Source organism: Pogona vitticeps, chromosome 6 (genome assembly GCF_051106095.1).
Source record: "Pogona vitticeps strain Pit_001003342236 chromosome 6, PviZW2.1, whole genome shotgun sequence".
Taxonomy (NCBI): Eukaryota; Metazoa; Chordata; class Lepidosauria; order Squamata; family Agamidae; genus Pogona; species Pogona vitticeps.
The window spans coordinates 38,250,173-38,272,594 of NC_135788.1; the positions used below are offsets into that span (position 1 = coordinate 38,250,173).

At 39.3% G+C, this 22,422-nt stretch overlaps 1 protein-coding gene across 8 annotated transcripts in view; it reads right to left on the reverse strand.

Annotated features, from left to right (window-relative positions):
• ANKRD28 (ankyrin repeat domain 28) overlaps window positions 1-22,422 on the reverse strand; it is a 146,103-nt gene that overhangs the window by 82,009 nt on the left and 41,672 nt on the right. For 4 of the 8 annotated variants that reach the window (XM_078377243.1, XM_078377242.1, XM_073003344.2 and 1 more), the window contains exon 2: window positions 14,463-14,546. In XM_078377243.1, the coding sequence (XP_078233369.1) occupies window positions 14,463-14,546 (84 nt within the window). Of the gene's footprint in view, window positions 1-14,462; window positions 14,547-15,770; window positions 17,316-22,422 lie in introns of those variants that run through there. The other 4 variants (XM_020780204.3, XM_020780195.3, XM_073003345.2 and 1 more) reach the window with 3 other exon arrangements.

Below are 22,422 nucleotides of genomic sequence, written 5' to 3' on the forward strand. Positions count from 1 at the left end.
CAAGGCAGCAGTGATCAGGCAAGCGGGGAGCGCAGGCAGGGAGCGTGCATGAATGCTCCTTCACCTATGCCTCCTGCAGTCTCCACCCCTTGAGGGGACAGAGGGAACAAGGCAGAGACTGAGCTGCTCAATTTCGCTGGAGGTGGTGATCGGGCGGGTGGGACAGGGGAGGCAGCGTGTGAATGCTCCTTTGCTTCCGTTTATGCCTCCTGCTGCTGCTGCCTCCGCCACCGCACCGGAGGGGACAAGCCGTGAGCTCTAGAAGAGGCAATTGGGCGACAGCGGCGGCGGCGGCAAGAGGCACCCGAGTGCGCACGCAACTGCTACCTACAGTGTATAAGATGACCCTCAATTTTTCCTCTAATTATTTTAGGAAAAAGTGTCATCTTATACATGGTAAAATACGGTGTGTGTGTGTGTGTGTGTGTGTGTGTGTGTGTGTGTGTGTACACACACAAACACATACATTGTTCTTATCTTAAAAATAAGTATTCAAATGGTTTGAAAAGCCTAGAGTCAGAACTCAGAATACAGCTACAGTGGTGCCTCACACAACGATGTTAATTGGTTCCAAAAAAATCAACGTTGTGTGAAACATCGTTCTGTGAAACACCATTTCTCATAGGAATGCATTGAAAACCGGTTAATCCGTTCCAATTGGAACGGATTGCCATCGTTCAGTGAAAATCCCCATAGGAAACATCGTTGAGTGAAACAATGTTTCCTATATTGGAATGTATTGAAGCCGACTCAATACATTTCAATGCCTTTGCGAAGTCCTTTTTCGCTCCTGTAAAAGTGTCTTACAATGTTTGGACGCTGTTTTAAATGATTGCAATGGTTAGCCCACCTCCTGAAACCTATGCAAACTGATTTTGGTGTTGTTCTGACACTTCGTTAATTTATGATGATTTTTTGAATTTTCTCCATTGGAAACCATTGGATGGTCTGCCTAATGGTTTCCAATGGAAAAAGCAAAAAATCATAAATTAACGAAGTGTCAGAACAACACCAAAATCAGTTTGCATAGGTTTCAGGAGGTGGACTAACCATTGCAATCATTTAAAACAGCTTCCAAACATTGTAAGACACTTTTACAGGAGCGAAAAGGGAGATCGGGAAGAACTTTAAAAGGCAAACGGAGATCAAAGAGCCCTTTCCCGATATCTGACGGATATGCTAATTTCACTAACAAGGACAAATCTGTCAAACAATGGCTGAAGTAAAATTGCTTCTCCATGAGGAATAATCTTATCTTGTCTCTCAATTCCCCAAACTGAAACAAAACTTTACCTCATGATAGCCAATAAACTTTACAATGTACCAACACAGTTGGTGGTCTTCACTATCCATCTCTTTGCAAAACTGTTAAAATGTCTTGAATTCAGTGATTTGCTTTTTTATTAACTTGACAATTTGACTGATTCATTTAAGACCTGCTTTAGTTTTTCTGATATCTTCTTAGTAACTAGAGCTTCCTTATGTCTGCAGCAACAGTAAAAAGTCACGAACAGTATGAATTCCTTAATTAGTGCTACAAGTCCAGCAAGCTTTCCAGACATTGCTTGTATCCCGTCTCTTTTAATTCCAAAGCACTTCAACCAATCTGTCATGAGATGATATAAACTGTTAAGTATCTCTTCAACTGTAGTCTATACCAGACAATAACCAGTTTTATTTGGAGAAATAAAAGAAACACGATCTCAAAGTCCAAATACTCTTGCTCACACTGACGTTGACTCACCCTATGACTTCTGACTGTCTGCACAATAGTAAGAAATGTCACATACTGTGTCTCAACCACTCAGCATCACTCACTTGTATGTTCTCATCGTGTGCAGAAATATCAGTTACAGTGGTGCCTCGCATTACAAGCGCTCCGTTTGACGACGAAATCGCATCACGACGAAGATTTTGTGATCGCAAAGCGATGATTTTCGGCCAGCTGATGGGTGATTTCAAAATGGCTGCCGGGTGAAAAACATGGCCGCCCACTGTTTTCCGGCACGGATTCCTCGCTGCACGGGCAGCGAAAATGGCCGCGCTATGGAGAATCTTCGCTGGACGGTGAGTTTTAAGCCCCCAGGAATGCATTAATTGGGTTTCAATGCGTTTCTATGGGCTTTTTAAAATTGCATGACGACGTTTTCGTTCGACAGCGATTTTTTCGGAACGAATTAACGTCGTTGTAACGGTACCCAAAGTATGACGTCATTCCTGCCTGTCAATCAGGGGATGGAGCAGGAGGGGCGGAGTCAGAATGACAGTTGGAACAGCTAGGTGAGACAGTTAGGGGTTGGAATCAGAGAGAGAGACGTTCAGAGAGAGAGTTAGGGACCAGAAGTTATTGAAACAGTGCTAGGGCATAGGAGTAACAAAAAGGGTTAAGAAAAGAAATTGAAAGAATAAAACATATTGGACAAGCAGGAATGATCTCATCAGTTTATCAAGAGAAATACTGACATGATCTGATATACGTTAACACCTGATTTAACACACATGAATATATAACACAGTTACATTTGATTATACTTATGATCCTGTTCAATAATAAAAGAATGTTTATTTAAAACCCTTGTCTCCTGAAATTGTATGACCCTTTGGGGTGACAGCTCCTGAGTGTGTGGGATTTGATTTGGTATTAGTATAATACCTGGTGGCAGCGAAAAGGGCGTATTTACCTTTGTGGAGCCCAGAGGTATAAAGGGCACAAAGAGGGATCGCTACAAGTGGTGGCAGCGAAAGTGGAATCGAAAGATAATCCAGTCAGCCAAAAGATTTCAGTAAACCAAAGAAAAAGTTGAATTTCCTGAGCTTAGGGAACCTAGTAGTCTGGTGCTGCCAGGGCAAGAGTGGCAGCCTTGGAAGTAGCTTGGTGAAAAGCTTTAAAAGGGACTCCTGAGTGCAGACCAGAGAAAGACTACAGAAAGGGGAAGCTTTGAGGAAAATTCTACAGTTTAAAGTTTACCTCAAGATTGTGAAAGACCAGGGGGGCTAGCTTTGGGGTCCTGGGCTCTGAGAAGAGAGTGCTGAGAGGACAAGAAGCAGAAGCCAGGGTCAAACACAAATCTGAGGGGAACAGAGCAAGCAGAGGGGCTTGGAAAACTGAAAAATAAACAGTAATAAGTGAGTGGCTGGAAGCCAAAAGAAACAGTGTATCCCACAAGGAGCTCAGGCAGGGTGCCTGGAATAATAACAAAGTAGCGAAGTAAGCCGAGGACAGGTTGTCTAAAAGCTACTTAGTATTTCCCTAGCACAGAGAGAAAAAAATAGGTCCCTTTTAAAATAAGGCTTGTGTTTTAAATCTGAGAACACAGAGAAGCCATGCCTCCCAAGAGAGGGAAGAAGCTAATAATGGAGGTACCTGAAGGGGAAGGATTACCTCACGAAGACGAAAGTACTCTTGAGGTAGCTGAGCAGGAGAATACTACCCAGGAGAAAGATGATGCTCAAGAGGTGACTGCTCAGGAGGAGAATGCCTCTAGGGGAGGAGAAACTACTTTAACCTCCCAAGAATTTCAAAAATGGAAATTGGAGAAAGTTTCGATTAAGAGAATTACAGCTCAAGAGTGAGGCTGAAGCCAGACAATTAGCCATGGAGCAAGAAAAGATGAGGGCAGAGGCAGAAGCCAGAGAAAGGGCTGAAGCCAGACTATTAGCCATGGAGCAAGAAAAGATGAGGGCAGAGGCAGAAGCCAGAGAAAGGGCTGAAGCCAGACTATTAGCCATGGAGGAAGAAAAGATGAGGGCAGAGGCAGAAGCCAGAGAAAGGGCTGAAGCCAGACAATTAGCCATGGAGCAAGAAAAGATGAGGGCAGAGGCAGAAGCCAGACAAATGGCCATGAGGGAAAAGGAGATGGAGCATCAATTGCGAATGAAACAACTAGAAATAACAGCCCTAAATCAGAATAATAACAATTTATCAATTGAAAAAAATTCAAAAAGAGAAAAGTATGAGGCTCAGGCCAGACAAAGTGAGCAAGATCTTGAAAAATGGAATCTGCAAAAAGACATTAAACTAAAAAAAACTCAGAGTTAAGACTGAAGAAAAGTTAGAAGAAATAAGAGCTAAGGCTGAGGAAGAAATTTTACAGATCAGGGCTGAATTTGAGGCTAAGCAAAAGGAACTGGATTTGAGAATAAAAGAGGAGAAATGGCAGCTAGAAAAGAAACTAATGAAATTATCAGCCCAAAATAAAAATACTATTAATGATTCAAATCCTGAGAGAAACCTATCTAAACCAACTGAATGTATAAAAGTAGTACAGAACTCAAATTATTCTGAGGTAAAATTTGAAAGGAAAACTTGGGATGACAGAAATAAAGAACCAAGAAAGTACCTCAGAGACCAACTGACAGTCGGCAGCCATTTTAAAAGCAAGCCCACAGATCAAGGACAGCTTAAATTTAAAAACTGGGAAGGAAAAGGAGAAAAATCTCCTAGTTTTGAACAAAAAGCTGTAAGATGTTTTGGTTATGAAGAACAAGGCAACTGTAAACCACAATGTGTTATTGGGCAACAAAAAGGGAATTTGAATTTGCCTAAGGAGGTAGATTGCGTAGAGCAAAAGGAGGCACCCATAAGGGCAGTTGAAGTGGGCGCCATAGCAACCACAGTTAGTGCTGGAGCAGAGAGCCCAGACCAACAGGAACACAGGGAAGTGTCAGTACTTAGAAAGAGTGAAGATGAGGTGAAACAGGTTAATTTTGTGCATACAAAATCAAAAGGAAATCGGGAAACATCATGCTACCCTGAGATAGTGAAACTGAAAACTTTAGAAGGAAGTAAATTGAAGTCAGCAGAAGTAGTATCTAAGGAAAATATACAGCTAACTGAAAAGGCTGATAATTCTATGTCTGCACCCATAGCTAAAACCAAGCAACAAGAAACCCTAGCTAAGAAATTGGAGAATAAAGAATTAGAACTAGAGAAAATTAAATGTGCATCTAATATTAAGCAAGTAAAAAGAGAAATGCAAGGAGTACTAATGAAATTTACTCTAGTCATAGAAAAGAGAAAAGAAGTTAGAGGAACAGCTATGATAAGGATAGCAGGCTATACCCAGCATAAGGAAAGAAATGTCAGACGTATAGCCTCTCCTTTAAAAATTATAAAAGCTAAAAGAAAATACAAGAAGATCCAGTGGTTGAGCAGATGTAAAGAGACCTGGAAAAGCTGCACACTGCATTAAAGAAAATTTGGTGTAGTATCCAGAGAGGTCATCGAATCCAGAGAGGTCGTGTCCAGAGATGTCATCGTATCCAGAGAGGTCGTGTCAAGAGACATCTTCATGTCGTGAGAGTTCCAGAGTGTCTTCAACCTCATCGCTGAGGTATCCAGATTTAAACCCAGAGCTTTGCTGAGACAAGCAGACGACGAGAAGGATCATCAGCCAGCTGAGTTCCTGAGTGGAAAGCTGCAGCCGGGGAGGAGACCTCGTGCTTCAAGGAAATGTAAGTGGGACAAAAGAGGGTGGTTGTTGCAGGAAGTCCAACCGTGCAAAGGGAAAGGACAATTTGGACTATGCTCAGACTCAATACCGTTAATGGATTTACGAACTGGGAAAGCTTACAAGAACAAGCCTGCAAACTGGAAGAGAGACTTGCAAGGTATGGACTTTAAATTCCGCAAGAAAAGAAAGACTCAAAAGATAGCTACTGAAGCTTGGGCTCAAAGGCCTAATGAAGAACAAATACAGTGGGGTCTTGACTTAAGAACGGCTCGAGTTAAGAACATTTTGACTTAAGTACCACTCTCATAGGAAAATATTGACTTGACTTACATACTTAGATTTGAGTTAAGAACTGAAAAAAAACCCATGTGGGAGGCAGGGAAAGTGCAAAATTTGAACTTTCAGTTAACTGTTGGCCAGTGAAAAGGGTGCCTGTCTGCTTCCTCACTCCTCCCAGCGTTTAGAGAGTGGATTGGGAGTCTTCAGACTGCCTGGTACTGCCTGGACTGTATTTTCCCTGCCTTCCCTGAACCTTTCTTGACCTAAGAAAAAAAGAAACAAAATATCCCCCTCGAGTGGTCGAAGGCGGAATAGCAGCTTCCCATTAGTTTCTATGGACGGAAAAGAGCAGATACGGATCAAATGGTTTTCAATGCATTCCTATGGGAAATGCAGATTTGACCTGAGAACTTTTTGACTTCAGAACCGCCTTCCAATACGGATTAAGTTCTCAAGTCAAGACCCCACTGTAGTCCACTGAAAAATAAATGTAGAATGTAATGGACTCCCAGTTATGTATAAATTAATATAAGTAATTGCAAAAGTAATTGTCTTTTAAAAAGAAAAATGGTAAGAAATGTAGAATGTAATAAACTGTTTTAGTCAGGTAAAAGTAAAAATTAGTAATTATAAATGTAATTGCATTGAAAATGAGAGAATGGTAAGTGATGCAGAAAGTAATAAGCTGTTCATGTTATGTGTAACTAAAAGTAAGTAACTGCAAAAATAATTGTACTGAATAAGCAATGGGAAAGTGTATTAACAAAGAATTTGAAAGTATTAATTGAAAATGTTAACTGATAAAAGTACTGTAAATGAAAAATTGATAAGCCATGGAAAAATGTAATAACAAAGGAATTGAAAATGGTAATTGCAAATGATAAGTAATTGAAGGTAAAAATTTGGAGTAAGTATTAATGTGAATTTAAAATAGGTAATGTTAATAAGAGGCGGAAATATTAAAGTGCTTCTATGTTGTTCATGGAGCAAACCACTATAGGTTTCCTCCATGGAACAAACTTGCAAAGGAGGGAGGTATGTAACGGTACCCAAAGTATGACGTCATTCCTGCCTGTCAATCAGGGGATGGAGCAGGAGGGGCGGAGTCAGAATGACAGTTGGAACAGCTGGGTGAGACAGTTAGGGGTTGGAATCAGAGAGAGAGGTTCAGAGAGAGAGTTAGGGACCAGAAACAGTGCTAGGGCATAGGAGTAACAAAAAGGGTTAAGAAAAGAAATTGAAAGAATAAAACATATTGGACAAGCAGGAATGATCTCATCAGTTTATCAAGAGAAATATTGACATGATCTGATATACGTTAACACCTGATTTAACACACATGAATATATAACACAGTTACATTTGATTATACTTATGATCCTGTTCAATAATAAAAGAATGTTTATTTAAAACCCTTGTCTCCTGAAATTGTATGACCCTTTGGGGTGACAGCTCCTGAGTGTGTGGGATTTGATTTGGTATTAGTATAATACCTGGTGGCAGCGAAAAGGGCGTATTTACCTTTGTGGAGCCCAGAGGGCACAAAGGGGGATCGCTACAGTCGTCATGCGAGGCACCACTGTATTTGCTACCAAACAGTTATTTACATAACTGATTTTTACTTTTATTTGTTTTCAATGGAGGCAGTAAGTTAGAAAAGTCAGGTTTTCCATGAACATGCAAGGGAAATTAAGATTAATTCTATGTTTCCTTTTCTTTTTTCTTTCTTTCTTTCATTCCTTCTTTCTATTTTAACTACAAAATATCATAATATTTCTTCATTGCCTTCTCAGACCCCCTGTGAGGACATAGTAACCCCGTGGGAGTCCATGAACCACAGATTGAAAATGGCAAACCCAGAAGAAACAGAGTGACTCTAACACAGAGGCAACATGTAGCACATGTAGTTAGGGGTTATCATACAAGATCTGAGCAAATAATATCAGACTTCACAGAAAACCCTGGACTGCCAGAAGGACAAATATATCGATCAAGCCTGAATTATCTCTGGAGGCAAAAATGTTTACATTGAGTCTATTCTACTTTGGGCATATCATGGGAAGGTGGGATTCTCTGGAAAAGACAATAATGCTGGGAAAAGTTGAAGTCAGTGGGAAAAGAGGAAGATCAAGTACTCTCAAAAGCAAGCCACATCCTTGAGTTTACAAGTGCTGAACAGGGCTGTTAAGGACAGGACATTTTAGAGATTGCTCATTCATTGAGCCACCGTAATTCGGAAGCAACTTGATGGCAGTAATAACAACAGCCAAGTTATTCGTGTGAACTTAGCAAGTGCCTGCGTGACAACATCCTAAGATGTCCTCAAAAGCACTTATAAGAACGAATGGAATCAACTGCCTATGCAAGAAAAATGTGAACATTTTATTACAAAACGTCAAACACACAATATGTAAATATAATTTGACAATATAAACACCTGAATTGTATACATATAACGTTGTAAGAAAAATATTAAATTCTAAGTCTCTAAACTATCTGTCACATTAACAGATGGAATAATGCCCAACAGAAGCAACCCAAACATTGTAATGCTGACACCCAATAATCCCAATTTGTTAAACATCATCAGATTACTGCCATTAGATTACCAAAATCTGTCTTCAATAGCCTTAGTTATCCCCTCATTCAAGTATCACAGCATTTAAATTGTATCCTCTAGACCAGTGGTGTCCAACCTTGGCCCTCCAGATGTTCTTGGACTTCAACTCCCAGAAATCCTGGCCAGCAGAGGTGGTGGTGAAGGCTTCTGGGAGCTGAAGTCCAAGAACATCTGGTGGGCCAAGGTTGGACACCACTGCTCTAGACAAAACAAAAAACAAAAACAAAAAACCCCTAGGATATAAGGATCAGTGGTTCAAGTCTCCTTACAGGAAAATAAAAACTCTTTCAGTTCTGGCCCTACTTTTCAGTTTCTCCACTAATTTGTGGAGAACCATAATGTGTATCTGTAACATAAAAGTCCTTCAATACACAAGTTTAAATCAATTTGATTTATATCAAATCCAACCATAATCAATGATAAAACATGCAGAATTTGTGTGGCAGAAGAAATGAGTAAAGACCTAACACTGGATTTGAGGTGTGCATAATATGTATGTGCACATGGACCTACATACTGTACATGCACTTTTTGCAGTACTGTCAATTTCCACTACAGCAACCCAATCAAGCATGCCTTTTTTCATTGTAATACAATTCCCACTCACAATGAAAAGCTATGACCAAAGCATGATACCAGATGCAATTAAACAGCAGCCATATCTGCACAAAATTACAATGGTTAGAAGAAGGAACTGTAAAGAAACATGAACATGTACTAGAGCAGATGCTCACTTCCATAGTAACATAGCAGTCCCTGATAAGAAGGCAGGGGAACATCCTCATGAGTTAGGACCAGGTATAATGAGCAACAGGATATCTTTTGGGTCAGACAGCAATGTTTAAAAATGCATAACTATGTCTATTCATAAGTACAGTGGTGCCTCAACCTACGAATGTCCCAACTTACAACCATTTCAAGTTACAACCAGGTCCAGTCGCAAAATTTTGTTTTGACTTGCAGCTGGAGCTTCAAGTTATGATCAAAAAGAGGCAGAGAAAAAAGGTGGGGGAATTCAAATTGCTAACCTTTGGTAGGCGAAGACACTGCTTCTTTGTAGCTCTTTCACCCCAACGGTTAGAGTGAGTGCAGTTGGAGGAGGCTTCAGACTGCCTGGTAAGGTAAAGTACTGCTTTCTGCTTTTTTAAAACTGCTCTAGGTGGGTTTTGCAGTGTGGTTTTCAGCTGGGGGATTATGTTTTTGTGCTGTGATGGGTCTTGGGGGGGTTATTTGTTTGTATTTTTCCCCATTTCCGATGGGTCTTGGTTGGTTGGTTGGTTTTTTGGTATTTTTTCCCCATTTCCAATGGGACTTGGGAGGCTTTGCTTGCTTTCTGCTTTGCTTTTTTTGGATTTCGGATGGGTCTTGCACGCTTTGTTTGCTTTTCTTTTTCTTTTCCCCCTTCATCCGGAATGGATTAATAGCATTTCCAATGGGTCTTGCAGTGATTTTTTTGTGATTTTTTTTTCCTTTGGCCGAAACGGATTAATTGCACTTCAATTGGAAACAGTGCTTCAAGTTATGATCATTTTGAGTTACGACCATTTTCTGGAACAGATTACGTTTGTAAGTCGAGACACCACTGTACTGTGCTCAATTGTAGCCTTAAACAGTTCTGATAGCTTATCTACTCTCTCACATTGGGAAAATATCTCACAGACGTTTCATATAAACTGGAGCAAACACTGTTTGTTATACAGTATGACTCCCATATCCAGGAAGCCTGAGGTCAGCTGAGGTCACCACTGCTGTAACCCAGCCCGCAGTGCGCTACCTTTAATGGGTTTGCTACTATCCATGGTTTCACATATCCATGGGGAGGGACCTATCTTCCACAGATATGAGGGTCCTACTGTATAGAAGGAAATGATTTGCTAATAGGAGATGGTAACATTTATTACCATCTTCATATTAGAAAGGAAATAAAAATTTGTGTTTTGGCTATAAACATTAATTTGGTAACAAATTCAGAAAGGTTTCTCTTCTGTGCCAGAAATTAGTGATAGTATTCATAATTCAAGGGACGTGTTGGCGCTGTGGGCTAAACCGCAGAAGCCTCTGTGCTGCAGGGTCAGAAGACCAAGCAGTCGTAAGATCAAATCCACGCGACGGAGTGAGCTCCCGTCGTTTGTCCCAGCTCCCACCAACCTAGCGGTTCAAAAGCATGCAAATGCGAGTAGATAAATAGGGACCACCTCGGTGGGAAGGTAACAGCGTTCCGTGTCTAAGTCGCACTGGCCATGTGACCACGGAAGATTGTCTTCAGACAAAACGCTGGCTCTATGGCTTGGAAATGGGGATGAGCACCGCCCCCTAGAGTCGAACACGACTGGACAAAAATTGTCAAGGGGAACCTTTACCTTTATTCATAATTCACATAGATGGTTGGTTACACAGTGTCTTTTAGTTCTGTTTGTTTTTTCATCTCAATAGTTATAAATGAATAACATAGATAATTCCAACAAAATGTTAATTGGCATTACTGAACTCAAATCCTGCAGAAATCAAGAAGACACATTGCTATTCTCATTAGCTACCTGACACTTTATCCAGGGTGTCCACAAACAACTTCACAGACTGTTCTTTTCTCTATATTCAATTCAGAATCAACATACTGCCAGCCACAAATATGAGGCGAACAATTAAGGAAGAAATATTCTTCAGTACAGAGGCAGACTTACAAATGTAAGCTCTAACAGGAACAGATTATTCTTTTACATGAGCATTAACAGTATCAGATGTCTGATATACTTGCAGAGGCACAACAATCAGAACAGAAAAATATGTATGTCAAACATAATGTAGGCCCATTAGATTTTTCCAGCCTCCCTTGGTACCATACCTCCCTTTGTCAAGGGCCAGCCTTGAAGTTCAAAAGACCCTCAAAAACAATATTTGATGGGGCAGAAGGGGATGCATCTGGAGGGAAAATATACCAACACACATCCTGTACAGTCACAGAATTGTTTCCTCTCAAGAACAGGATTCTGAGCAAAAGAACATTAACATTTCTTAGGAATTAAGTGTACTTGTAGGCATCTTTATCCAACTACATCAATTTTATATACTACCATTCCTATGGATTTCTGAAGTTTTATTCATTATTGATGGGGTGGAGTAGAGGGAAAACCCCTGTTTTCAGAGATATGTCCAACATACATTCATGTAGACTCAGTTACTTATTCCAAGCTGTCACAGCTCTAGTGCCAATCAAACATAAAAAGAATGTAACATTTCCCCAAAACTAAACATCACAAAGCTGATCTAAAATATTTTTAGACTTGGGAATTCTGATATGAAAATACGATAATGCTTTCGTTAGCACTCAAGATACATTTGTAATTGTACAGCGCTAACTGAAACAGTGGTAAATGGGGTCCGTATAACATTATACTTTATTGTATAATAAAAATACAAATTAAAGTTCTGTGGCACTGGACAAGCAGGAGAGAGAAAAGGACAGAAGGAGAAGTAGAAAGAGGGAGTGAGCATGGAAAGAGGCAAAGGGGGAAAGAGAAAATAAGGGGCTACAGGAGCTGCTTCATGCGCTCAGTCTTTACCATCTTTACTGCATGGTGAGAGGCTGGCAAGTGAGGGGGGTTGTAAGAGAACTGCCTACTCACAGACCACTCTTTTCCTGCATGCTTTGTGGCTGCATGTGTGCTTATGTGGACAGCACATATGCTTCTGTCTGGGAAAATGTGTGTGAGTTGAGGGTGGGGGTGGAAAAGAGAGAGAGAGAGAGAAGTAAAGAGGGAGACGAGGGGCAATTTGCTCCAGTCAAAGAATGGCTGACCGACTGACTCTTGAGAGGGTAGTAAAAAATAGGTTATAAGGAAGCAATGCTAACTGAGCAGTATTAAGTGGGGTATTACTGCATAACTCATTTTTCAAGAATAAGTTGGCATATGTTACAAGAAAGAACTAAACTGTATCAACATTCATCTACATTGGTTTTATCCAACAAAATGAACAGAGATTCCCAAACACAGAAGATCTGTGCAGTTACAACATATATCATAATATACAACAAGAATTAGGTCACTAGGCTCCAACTATTAGCAATGTTTGCAGGAACCAAATGGACAGTCAATTCTGATTTGTGTTAACAGCATCAGTTTGTGCATCAATACTACTTATCTTCCCCAAAATACAATGCACTGCACAATCAAAATCTAAAATGCTACATTAGAATGTGAATTGTAGTGTGAATGGAGTGGCGGAATGTTTTTATTAAACTGCAACATGTTGCAAGAGTTAAATCAAAAACATCTCAAATGTTGCTTTGATAATAATCTATAATGGCATGGAAAATTAATTCAACCAGAACAGCCCATCTAACCCACTTTACTGCAACCACGTATCATTTCCATGTCTTTGGCTGTACATTTATGTAAGTCTAATAAAATTACTGTGCACTAATTTTTATATCTGAAACTTTTTTCTACAGAATGATTTGAAAATCTAATGAACAATATTGTTTTAATTTTTTATTTCATATGTTTTTTCGTTATGCTTTTTAGAACTAATATTCAACATAACACAAGTTAGTTCTGGACCTTCAGGACATGGCCAAACAGCCCAAAACATCCACACAACCATCGGATCCCGGCTGTGAAAGCCTTCAAGAACTCATAACACAAGTTACTTCATTTACAAAGAAGTCATGTTTTGTACTAATTACTAGAAAATAAAAAATGAAAAGTATGTGTAATTCTATCTCAACTACCAATATTTTTCTATTATATAAACCAAATTTCTAGCATTTTATTTTGCAAAGCTGTTTACCTGGCATATTTGCTATAACCCAGAACAAATATCTGGGTTATCCCATTGGCCAAATATCTGGTTAGTATCTAATATTACACTTGATCTTGACAGAATAACCCCACAATCCTAAATACATGTTCCTGGGAGGAAGTTCCACTAAATTTAATGGTGCTTTTATTTGAGTAGACTGATATACTACAAAATATGAATCAATACCACTATAACAACATGATTATCAATCATATTTAAACTCACCGAAGGGGGGGAGCTCAGTAGGGTAACTTCTAAGTACACACATGTACAGGACTTTTGCTATAGGAATAACATAGCTGTATCATCATTTATCTATATTTACATAGCCTTAATAATAATCTCCACAGCATGCTCCAGAGGACCCCAAGTTTTAAGAGATGAGAAAGACCAGAACTTTTCTGAAAAAATCTCAGAACAGCCCAATGGCTACAGATATGAAGCTATTGAGCAAAGATCACTTTCTGTATTAGACATGAAACTGTAAGGGAGCAGGAATGGAAAGACTGGAAAAAGAAAAGCAGTATTCCATTGTACCACATATTTGATGCAGATCTTTTGTTGATTCATGCTCAATGTACTAGAACTGCTGAGAACTTTCTTGAAGGCCATGAAAATGATTTCACATTAGGAAGCTTCCTTTTCTTTCGCCCATCAGAAAAAGGAGCCTATCCAATGGCCAAAGAATGGATCACACAAAGAATACACTGGGCAAAGCAAAATCATTTTAAAAACTCAGATCAAATTTTCTGGCTTTCTAAAAACCTAAATATTTTGAAACTTTGCTCTTCCTTGTCTGTCCTTGCTTTTATGAAAGGAATAAAACAGCATGACTAGAATGTCAACATGGACGTTATAAATAGATGTGAGCTACTCAGTGGTATGGACTGGAGAAGTCACGTTAAAATGTCAACTCTGCTGCAATTTTATGTATCTAAAAGATTAAAAGAACTTAAAAACTTTAAAAACAAGAAAGCCAGGCAACTGCTGTTACAAGATTCATTTGTTCATCACAAAATGTAAGTAAAACAACCCACAAAAAATCACTGTAGGATTAATTTTACTTATAAAATCAATGGCCAAAATCCTCCTGATTAGTGCAGTAATTCAGAACTAAAGTAGGCCCATTGAATCAGTAAGAATTTGGGAAGACAATGCCTTTGTAAGTTCCATGATTTACTCTAGATGCAACTTGCTACACTAAGCAATGTATTTCAGCCAGTAATTTTACAAAAAATGTAAGGAATACCAGATAAGTACATTAATAATATAAAATTTAAATCTAGCAATAAAATCATAAGCCTTTTTACCTGAAAGTTGACATCTTCCTTCTTAAAAATTAGTGCACGAACTTCATCAGGGTCCCCATTAAAAATAGCTTGAACAAGTAGTGGCTGAAAGAAAGAAAAAGCAGAATTTTAACTTCAGAGCAGGTATACTGTATCATGTACTGAGCCATGATACATTTCACATTTTAAAAAATATTTTATTTGCAATCTATCTTTAGTCTTATAGAACATTTTTCTACATAAACAACTGTAACAATCATCATGACAAAAGGAAAATATACTATTTCTTATGAGGGTAAACATTGCATATTGCCATAGGGAAAGAACTGCCCAGTATTAACAATTACATGTTAAATAAGGCATAAGAAACAAACATCATATGAACATGTACACACTGGGCAAAATCTTCTTGTGTAGGTTTGTGCCAGCACATTTCAGATCAGACAATGAAAATAATTTATGCTAATATAAAGCTTATCCCCCACATTTTAGGTTCTGAGGCTACCTCAGGCTCCTGCCTTTGGGAACCTCAGAATGGTGGTGGGGGAGATTTAGAAGTCAAAAATTCCTACTGGATCAAGCAGCAGTAGTCCAAATTCTAGTGGCAACACTCCAGCAGTGATTTTTGATTTCTGAAACACATTTCCTTGAGACTCTCAAAGGCTTCCCAGAGCAAAAGGGAGCCAAGGTAACCTCACAAGCAAAAATAGGGGAATAGGAAGTTTTTAATTAGCACAGATTAAATATTAGTGCCCATTCTCATTAAGCCAGTCCAACAGATTTTGCCCTTTGTTATTGTGATAGGCAAGATAAGAAATATAATGCATTTAAATGGTCTAGTGATACATTCTCCCATTTCTAAAAATAACTCCACATCATTTGACTAATAAAACAACTCAATTTTTAATCAAAACCATTCAGCTATTACAAATGTGTGGGTGGAATAGTAATCCTGTATCATATGACCATATCTTAAGAATGGAATTTGCTTTATTATAGAGCATATTATATTAATTCTGACATAACAATTGCTATAAAAACAGTTATCTATCTAGCCAAACGTAGAATATTCACCGTATTTTATCACTATTCATTTTGAAGACAATGTTCAGAATACTCTTCAAAAAGGGGAAAAAACTGTCTATAAAATTTATGTCATCTATTATATTTTATTTATTTTATCCAGAAGTAAAATTACATCATTATGTTCACTGTTTAAGTAAAATAAATAGCAGATACCCTTTCCCTGTTCCAGGTATATTTATGACAACTCTCATTTGAGCTTTAAACACAATGTAAAATAGGACATATTTAGAAGCAGCCTCTTACCAAGCCATGTCCTGCACGTGAACGATATAGAGCTATGCTTTCCTGAGGCAGTTTGGAAACAGATGTGGGAGAATCATCTTCCACCTCCTCCAAAACAACAATACACACTCGACTCATTCGATCCGTTAGAAGAAGAAAAACTAGATTCGTAACAGCTTTGTTCTAATGACAGCTAAGATAGCACAGAAAGTTCTTTCCCTCTTAAACATAATTTACAAAAAGTATTGCTGTTATATCTTTAAGTAATGCAACTGAACTATAACTTATTTGTCAAATTCAGTAACCTGAGATATTCAGCTAATTAAATTTCCCAAAAAGTCCATAAAGTAGTTCTGCTCTTATTTTATAACACTCAAGTACTAAATTGGCAGTTTTAAATTAATACCAAAGTAGAAATAATGGCAGTATGTACAAATATTTTCTACTTTTAACCAATCCAGTCGGATCTTTGATGTTTAGAAAATGCAGTTATCAAAACAGTAATATCATTCTTACAGACAACCTAACACCATTCTGTGCAGCATGAAATAAGAGACAATTGCTCTGGCAGAGATTATCACTGCTCTCACCACACAGCAAGGTCAGTCTTCAGTTAACAGTAGCAGGTATTCTATTTTTAAAAAATGCATACATGACTGCCCCAAGTGTTCTGGTTCATAATAATTCTACAATCAGCAATTTCATTTGCCTTTCTATTAGAAATTCACCACAGAAATGTAATCTATTCTCAGCAGCTATTCAGAACTAGAGCTCCAAGGGTGACATTTCTCCTCTGTGTAAAAATCCCTGCAACATACTGCTAGGCTGCAGTACATTTACATGTGATGAGTCAGACAACAAAGGACAATGAGACTCAAATAATAATATTGCTTGTTTGATCCAGATTCCCCAAGAGAATGTAACAAAGAGTCCTTTACTCCGTTAGTCAGAAAAGCAAAGCAGAACATTTGTTCTCCACCATCAGGCCGTTGCTCTAGCTGCTCCAACAGGGAACACGGAAGGCAAAATGACAAAATACTTTAGCAAAATACCAAAGCACAAGCAGTTGAATTATTGCTTTAGACTCTTCTTCCAGGTTCATCACTCGAGTGCTTCTTTTGATCACTGTGTGAACAGACCTCCCCTTATAGCCTTCATTCAGACCAATGTAAAAAAAGCAGGGTGATAAGATTAAAAATTAGGTTCCAAGCATTATCTTCTGCCAAGTTCTCTATTTGAAGATCTGTGTCCATGCTGAGCTTCTAGGTGACAAGCTGAATGCTGCATTTATCCAAATTTCTGTCACTAATTCAGGATTTCTGATGCAGATGACATTACAAGCAATAGAAAAACCTAGTGCCTTAAAAAAATCTTTGAAGAACACCTTAACAAAATCCAACCAGCAGCAGTATTCCTACCAAGCAATAATCTAAACAGCACAGACTGCAGATCCGCAGGATGAAATGCCTAGTAATGCTCACATGTTACACTTACCAAAGAACTGAGCTACCGCTCTGGATGCAACTTCCTGTAGAAGGGGAGGAGGGAAGGGGGAGCAGCTTTTGGACAGCCCTCACAGAATATTCATTCCTGTTCTGTGTGACTAATTCAGTTCAAACATTAAAATTCTGTTGAGCCTTTAACATTTTCCACTAAAAGCCACAAGGAAACTAGTATACTGGCACTGATGACTAACAATGTAGGAAAATAAACAATTCCAAACCCTTAACTGCTTTCAGATGTACCTTACTGCATTCAGAAAAGTCTCAACTGCAGGCATGAAGTTTTTCTGATGGGAACCTTTAAAAATGAGGCAAGCTTTTAAAGAGGCAGCACACTATAACTAATTCATATCCACTTACCAGAAACATATTTGTAGCTGCAAGACAGGCAGAACTTTAGGATCTTAACAAACACTAACAAAAATGAAGTCTTAAAGAGAAAAGGTCCTCCAATGAGCTGAATTTACAGCATTGATTTCAATCTGCTGAGTGGCAGAAGCAGTCTGTGGGTGTATTACATAAAGTGGATCATGTGCTCAAAGCAACAGAAATGTTATTATTAACTGAAAGTGCTTTCTTTATATTCATATTGAGAAACCTACCATTTTAAAGGTTCTTGATTTCAAATCAACAGAATAAATTTAGAAAACAAAATTATAGACGCTTCTGAAACAATCTTATGAGAATTTCAAAGCATGAATTTTGAATGATAAGAAAAGGGGATCTCATGTTACCTTGTGAGCTGCTTTATATATTAATAGACACATTTTTACAGGTTAAGTATCAACAGATTCTCGCCAACCTAACACTTATATTTTAAAATTCTATGTTTAGATTTAATGTAAGCAGAATATGTTGGAACATTAACATTTTAGAAGAAGATGAATTCACTGTAACCCTTTTAACAAACTGATTCACATGCCCTTATCTCAGAGATTATGACACTTTAAAGCTAGAGATCATATACCTGGCCACAACTGCAAGGTATCCGGTATACTCCTGCAGTGGTGAGGGGGTCCCTTCTGTCCTTTGTGGCCAGGTATATATTGGAACCACAAAACGAAGCATCCACACTAGAATCAAAGAACATGAGAGACCTGCAGACTAAAACAACCAGAAAAATCTGCAGTAGCTGAACATGCCCTAAAACAAACTGGACATGAAATTCTATTTCAAAATACTGAAATACTGGACAACACCAGCAATCATTACGTCAGACTGCACAGGGGAGCCATTGAAATCCACAAGCACCAGCAAAACTTCAACAAAAAAGAGGAAAGGGTGAAGCTCAACAAAACTTGGCTCCCAGCTCTCAAAAATACAGCGTGCAAAAGGTCAACGAACTCTACCCAACCACAAGGACAGGGGATCACTACACACAAAAGACTAGCTAATGACACCCATCAACCACAGTGACAGATAATCTCTTCTCCTTAGCACAACAATACACCCACAACAAGACACACTAATCACCCATCTACAGAAAAAGACAAAAGCCTATCTCACAGCCATAAATACCGCACTCCCAAGTCAACTATACCAGAGCACAGAGTGCTGTCCTCTGAAGATGCCGGCCAGAGAGACTGGCGAAAAGTTAGGAAGAACAACCTTCAGAACACGGCCAAAGAGCCTGAAAAACCGACAACAACCATTAGATCCCGACCGTGAAAGCCTTTGCGAATATAATGAACTTAGTTTCTTAAATTAGAAATGGTATGCCCCAAAGATATGTTTAGATTTAACATAGAGTACAAATGCACAGGATTGAGCTACAGTAATCAGACATTTATGATAATTGGAAGGAGTAAGTAAAGGTGGCATCTTTTCCTGTATAAACACTGCTGTTGACATTTTAGGGGACATTTTGTACAATTATACAATGGGAAGAAATACCTAGGTTAAAATCCCTGCTGAACCAAGAAGCTCATTGGGTGACATGGCCCATCTCTCAGTCTAACTTACCTAACAGGATAAGAGACCATGAGCACTGGAATATAAATGTAATCAGTAAGTGATTCAATGGTCCAAATCCTATTAGTTATGCAGACATAGCACTAACTCCGTAACCTTTGGAGGCAGAAATCACTACCATAAACATGATCAGTTGCATACTGAGGTGTACAGCTCAGCAAGCAAGTTAAAAGGTTTACATCAGTTTCTTATTTGGGGCAACCTATCTCCAAAAGTTACACCATTTGCATAACTTTGCAGGAGGATTTATCTTGGTGAAAAAGAAGAAGAAAAAGAAAAGGTGTGGTATCTTTCTGTAATGAAAGAAAAAAGGGAACACATGGCTAGTATAACTTTAATACAGTTTCTCTCAGGACCTCCTTTCTCAGAAAACCAACACTACTAGAAGGAAACCTTATGTCTTTCCTTTCTCCTTCTGAAAATTTTTATTCTTAGGTGTTTCAAATATGATTAAAATTTAAATATAAATTATATTAAAGATGATTTGCAATGACATTGTGATATTCATTCTTCCTCAGGGAAACCAAGGAAAGCTAGGCATATTTTGAGCAAACTGCATTTTTTAAACTTTATTTAAAAATTCAAAATAAGTCCATGTTCTTCAGCTACTACAGAAATAATGGATTTTAAACATAAAACAACTCCTTCAGTATACAAACATTACGACTATCTAATTCCACACCTTGATTAAGGAACTACTAATGCAAATATTTTTGCAATAATAAGCTGTCTTATAAAGACTGCCATTATGTTTTAGAAGACAAGGAAAACAATAAAGAGCAATTCCAATTTTATATCTTGTGCTAAGTCTTCAAATACAGAAGTGCCTGATATAAAGACCGCCTCTTCAAACGATATATAATCAACAGACATCTCATTTGCACTCCAATATCATTAGAAAAATATGTTATTTACAGGGTGTGATCCAAATGTATCTGAGCAAAATATACTGAAGAGAGGTTGTGCCATATAGCATAACATTATCTGGGAATTTAAACTGACATTCTGCTTCTACCCACCCACATAAAAGTGTAGTTAGAAACGGTGGACTAAACTCATATGCTACATGGAAGCTAGCATATAGACACAAAATGCTTTATTCTGAGGGGAAAGAAAACAACTATCCTTCTGTCATCACAGCTAAAGATAGCAACTGTAACTGTCATAGAATATGAAGGGATTGTACTTCTGTTTCCATTATACAGAATACATTATTCCTAGGCACCTTCTTCAAGTCCAGGGGTCTCACACATGCAGCCCAGGGGCCAATTGCGGCCCATGGGATGATAGTTTGTGGCCCTTGCTTTAATATGAAAGTTTAAGGAGCAGGAGCAAGAGTGGGGCTTCCTCCCCACCTCGTAGGGGCTGGATCCCGCCTGTCCCCCGAAGCGCCCATGCGACCAGAAGGCAAGCCCTCTCTTTGCCTGGCAATCTTCTCCCTCAGGGGTTCAGCGCCACCAGGGCTTCTGCTTTTAGGTCTCTCTCTCCCTCCCCCTGCTCTTCGTGGGTCACCTGGTGAGGTTGCTGCTGCTGTCGCCTCGTCCTCTCTGCGATCCTCCGCTCCCTGTCCAGATGTGTCGTGGGAGTGGGTGCTGCTGAGTGATCAGCCTTCTCGTGCGCGTTCCCCCTGTCTCCCTGAGTCACACTGAGCAAACACCACTGCATCTTGCCAGAGTGGGAATCAAGAAGCCCCAGGAAGCCCCATTAGACCTTGGGTAGGGGGGAGAGATTGCTGATGGGGCCAGCCTTGCAGAAGGGGTGCATGCAGCTGCTAGGGGCGTGTGTGCGCCAGACAGGGGAGGGGGAAGGAGAAGTGCAGAGATGACGAGGCGACAGCAGCAGCAACCTCGCCAGGTGACCCACGAAAAGTGGGGGGAGACAGAGCCCTAAAAGCAGAAGCCCTGGTGGCGCCAAACCCCTGAGGGAGAAGACTGCCGGGCAGCGAGAGGGCCCCCCTTCTGGACGCACAGAGCCACATTTCAAATTTTTGCAGACCCCTTCTCCTTTGATGTGCAAGATGCCCCTCCTATGCTTCAAATGGAGCTCATTGACCTGCAGTGCAACTCTGAACTCAAAGCAAAGTTCAGGGAGGTGAGTGGAAAAGCAGACAAGCTTGGGCAATTTTTGAGAGAATTGACCCCCAGCTTCCCTGAGCTTTCCCGAATGTTCAAGCGGACAATGTGCCTTTTTGGGAACGCATACTTGTGCGAAAAGGTCTTCTCCACCTTGAACTTCAAGAAGTCCAAGTACAGGACCAGACTTACCGATGATCATCTTCAAGCCATAATGAGGGTCTCAACTGCTTCCTCCATCAAGCCAAATGTGGCTCAGCTACGCAAGAGGAAGCGTTGCCAGGTCTCTAGCAGCAAGGAGTAGGCAAGAGAAGCCATGTTCAGAAGAACAGTTCATGTTCTTCAATGTTCCATTCATGTTCAGGACAATTCATGTTTAGAAGATTAAAGGTTAAAGAACTGTTAATGGAGACATTTGAATCTGAATACAGCAGATATAGAAGACTGAAGAAACCACATATAGTCACTCACTAAAGAAATATTATAATATTATTATTATTATTAATTACTGATTGATTTTCTTAATTCTTAATTTGTTTATTTATTTTTTCATCTTATTTTGTGTTAAAAAATAAAGAGATTTGAGAAGATTGGAATTTTTTTAGCAAAGCTGAAAATCTGATCCGGCCCAGCCTCACCCAGACTCTGCCTTCAGTGGTGCCCATGTAAATTGAGTTTGAGGCCCCTGCTCAAGTCCAAGCTATTGCCTTCACTTTCTTCAGCCTCTCATATTCCTCATCATTTCCTTCAAAGTCTGGTTTCTTAGATCAAAAGCTTCCTTCACCCTTCACCATGCATCACCTCCATGCCTTAATTCCACTATCTCCTGGGAGATTCTCCCAGAGAGATATTTAGGCATTTGTTTTTGCTGAGAAGTCTAAGCAGTTCATTCATAGATGGTCCAATCTGATCCTAACACAGGTGTCAACATATGAACTACACTACACACAACTTGCTTCCTTTTCAATAGTATTCAATGGTATTTCAATACAGTGGTGCCTCGCTTAACGATTGCCTCGTTTAGCGATGAATTCGCATAACGATGTGTTTTTTTAGAAAATAATATGCACCGTATAACGATGTTTCCTATGGGTGATTTTCGCTTAGCGAAGTTTGGGACCATGCTTC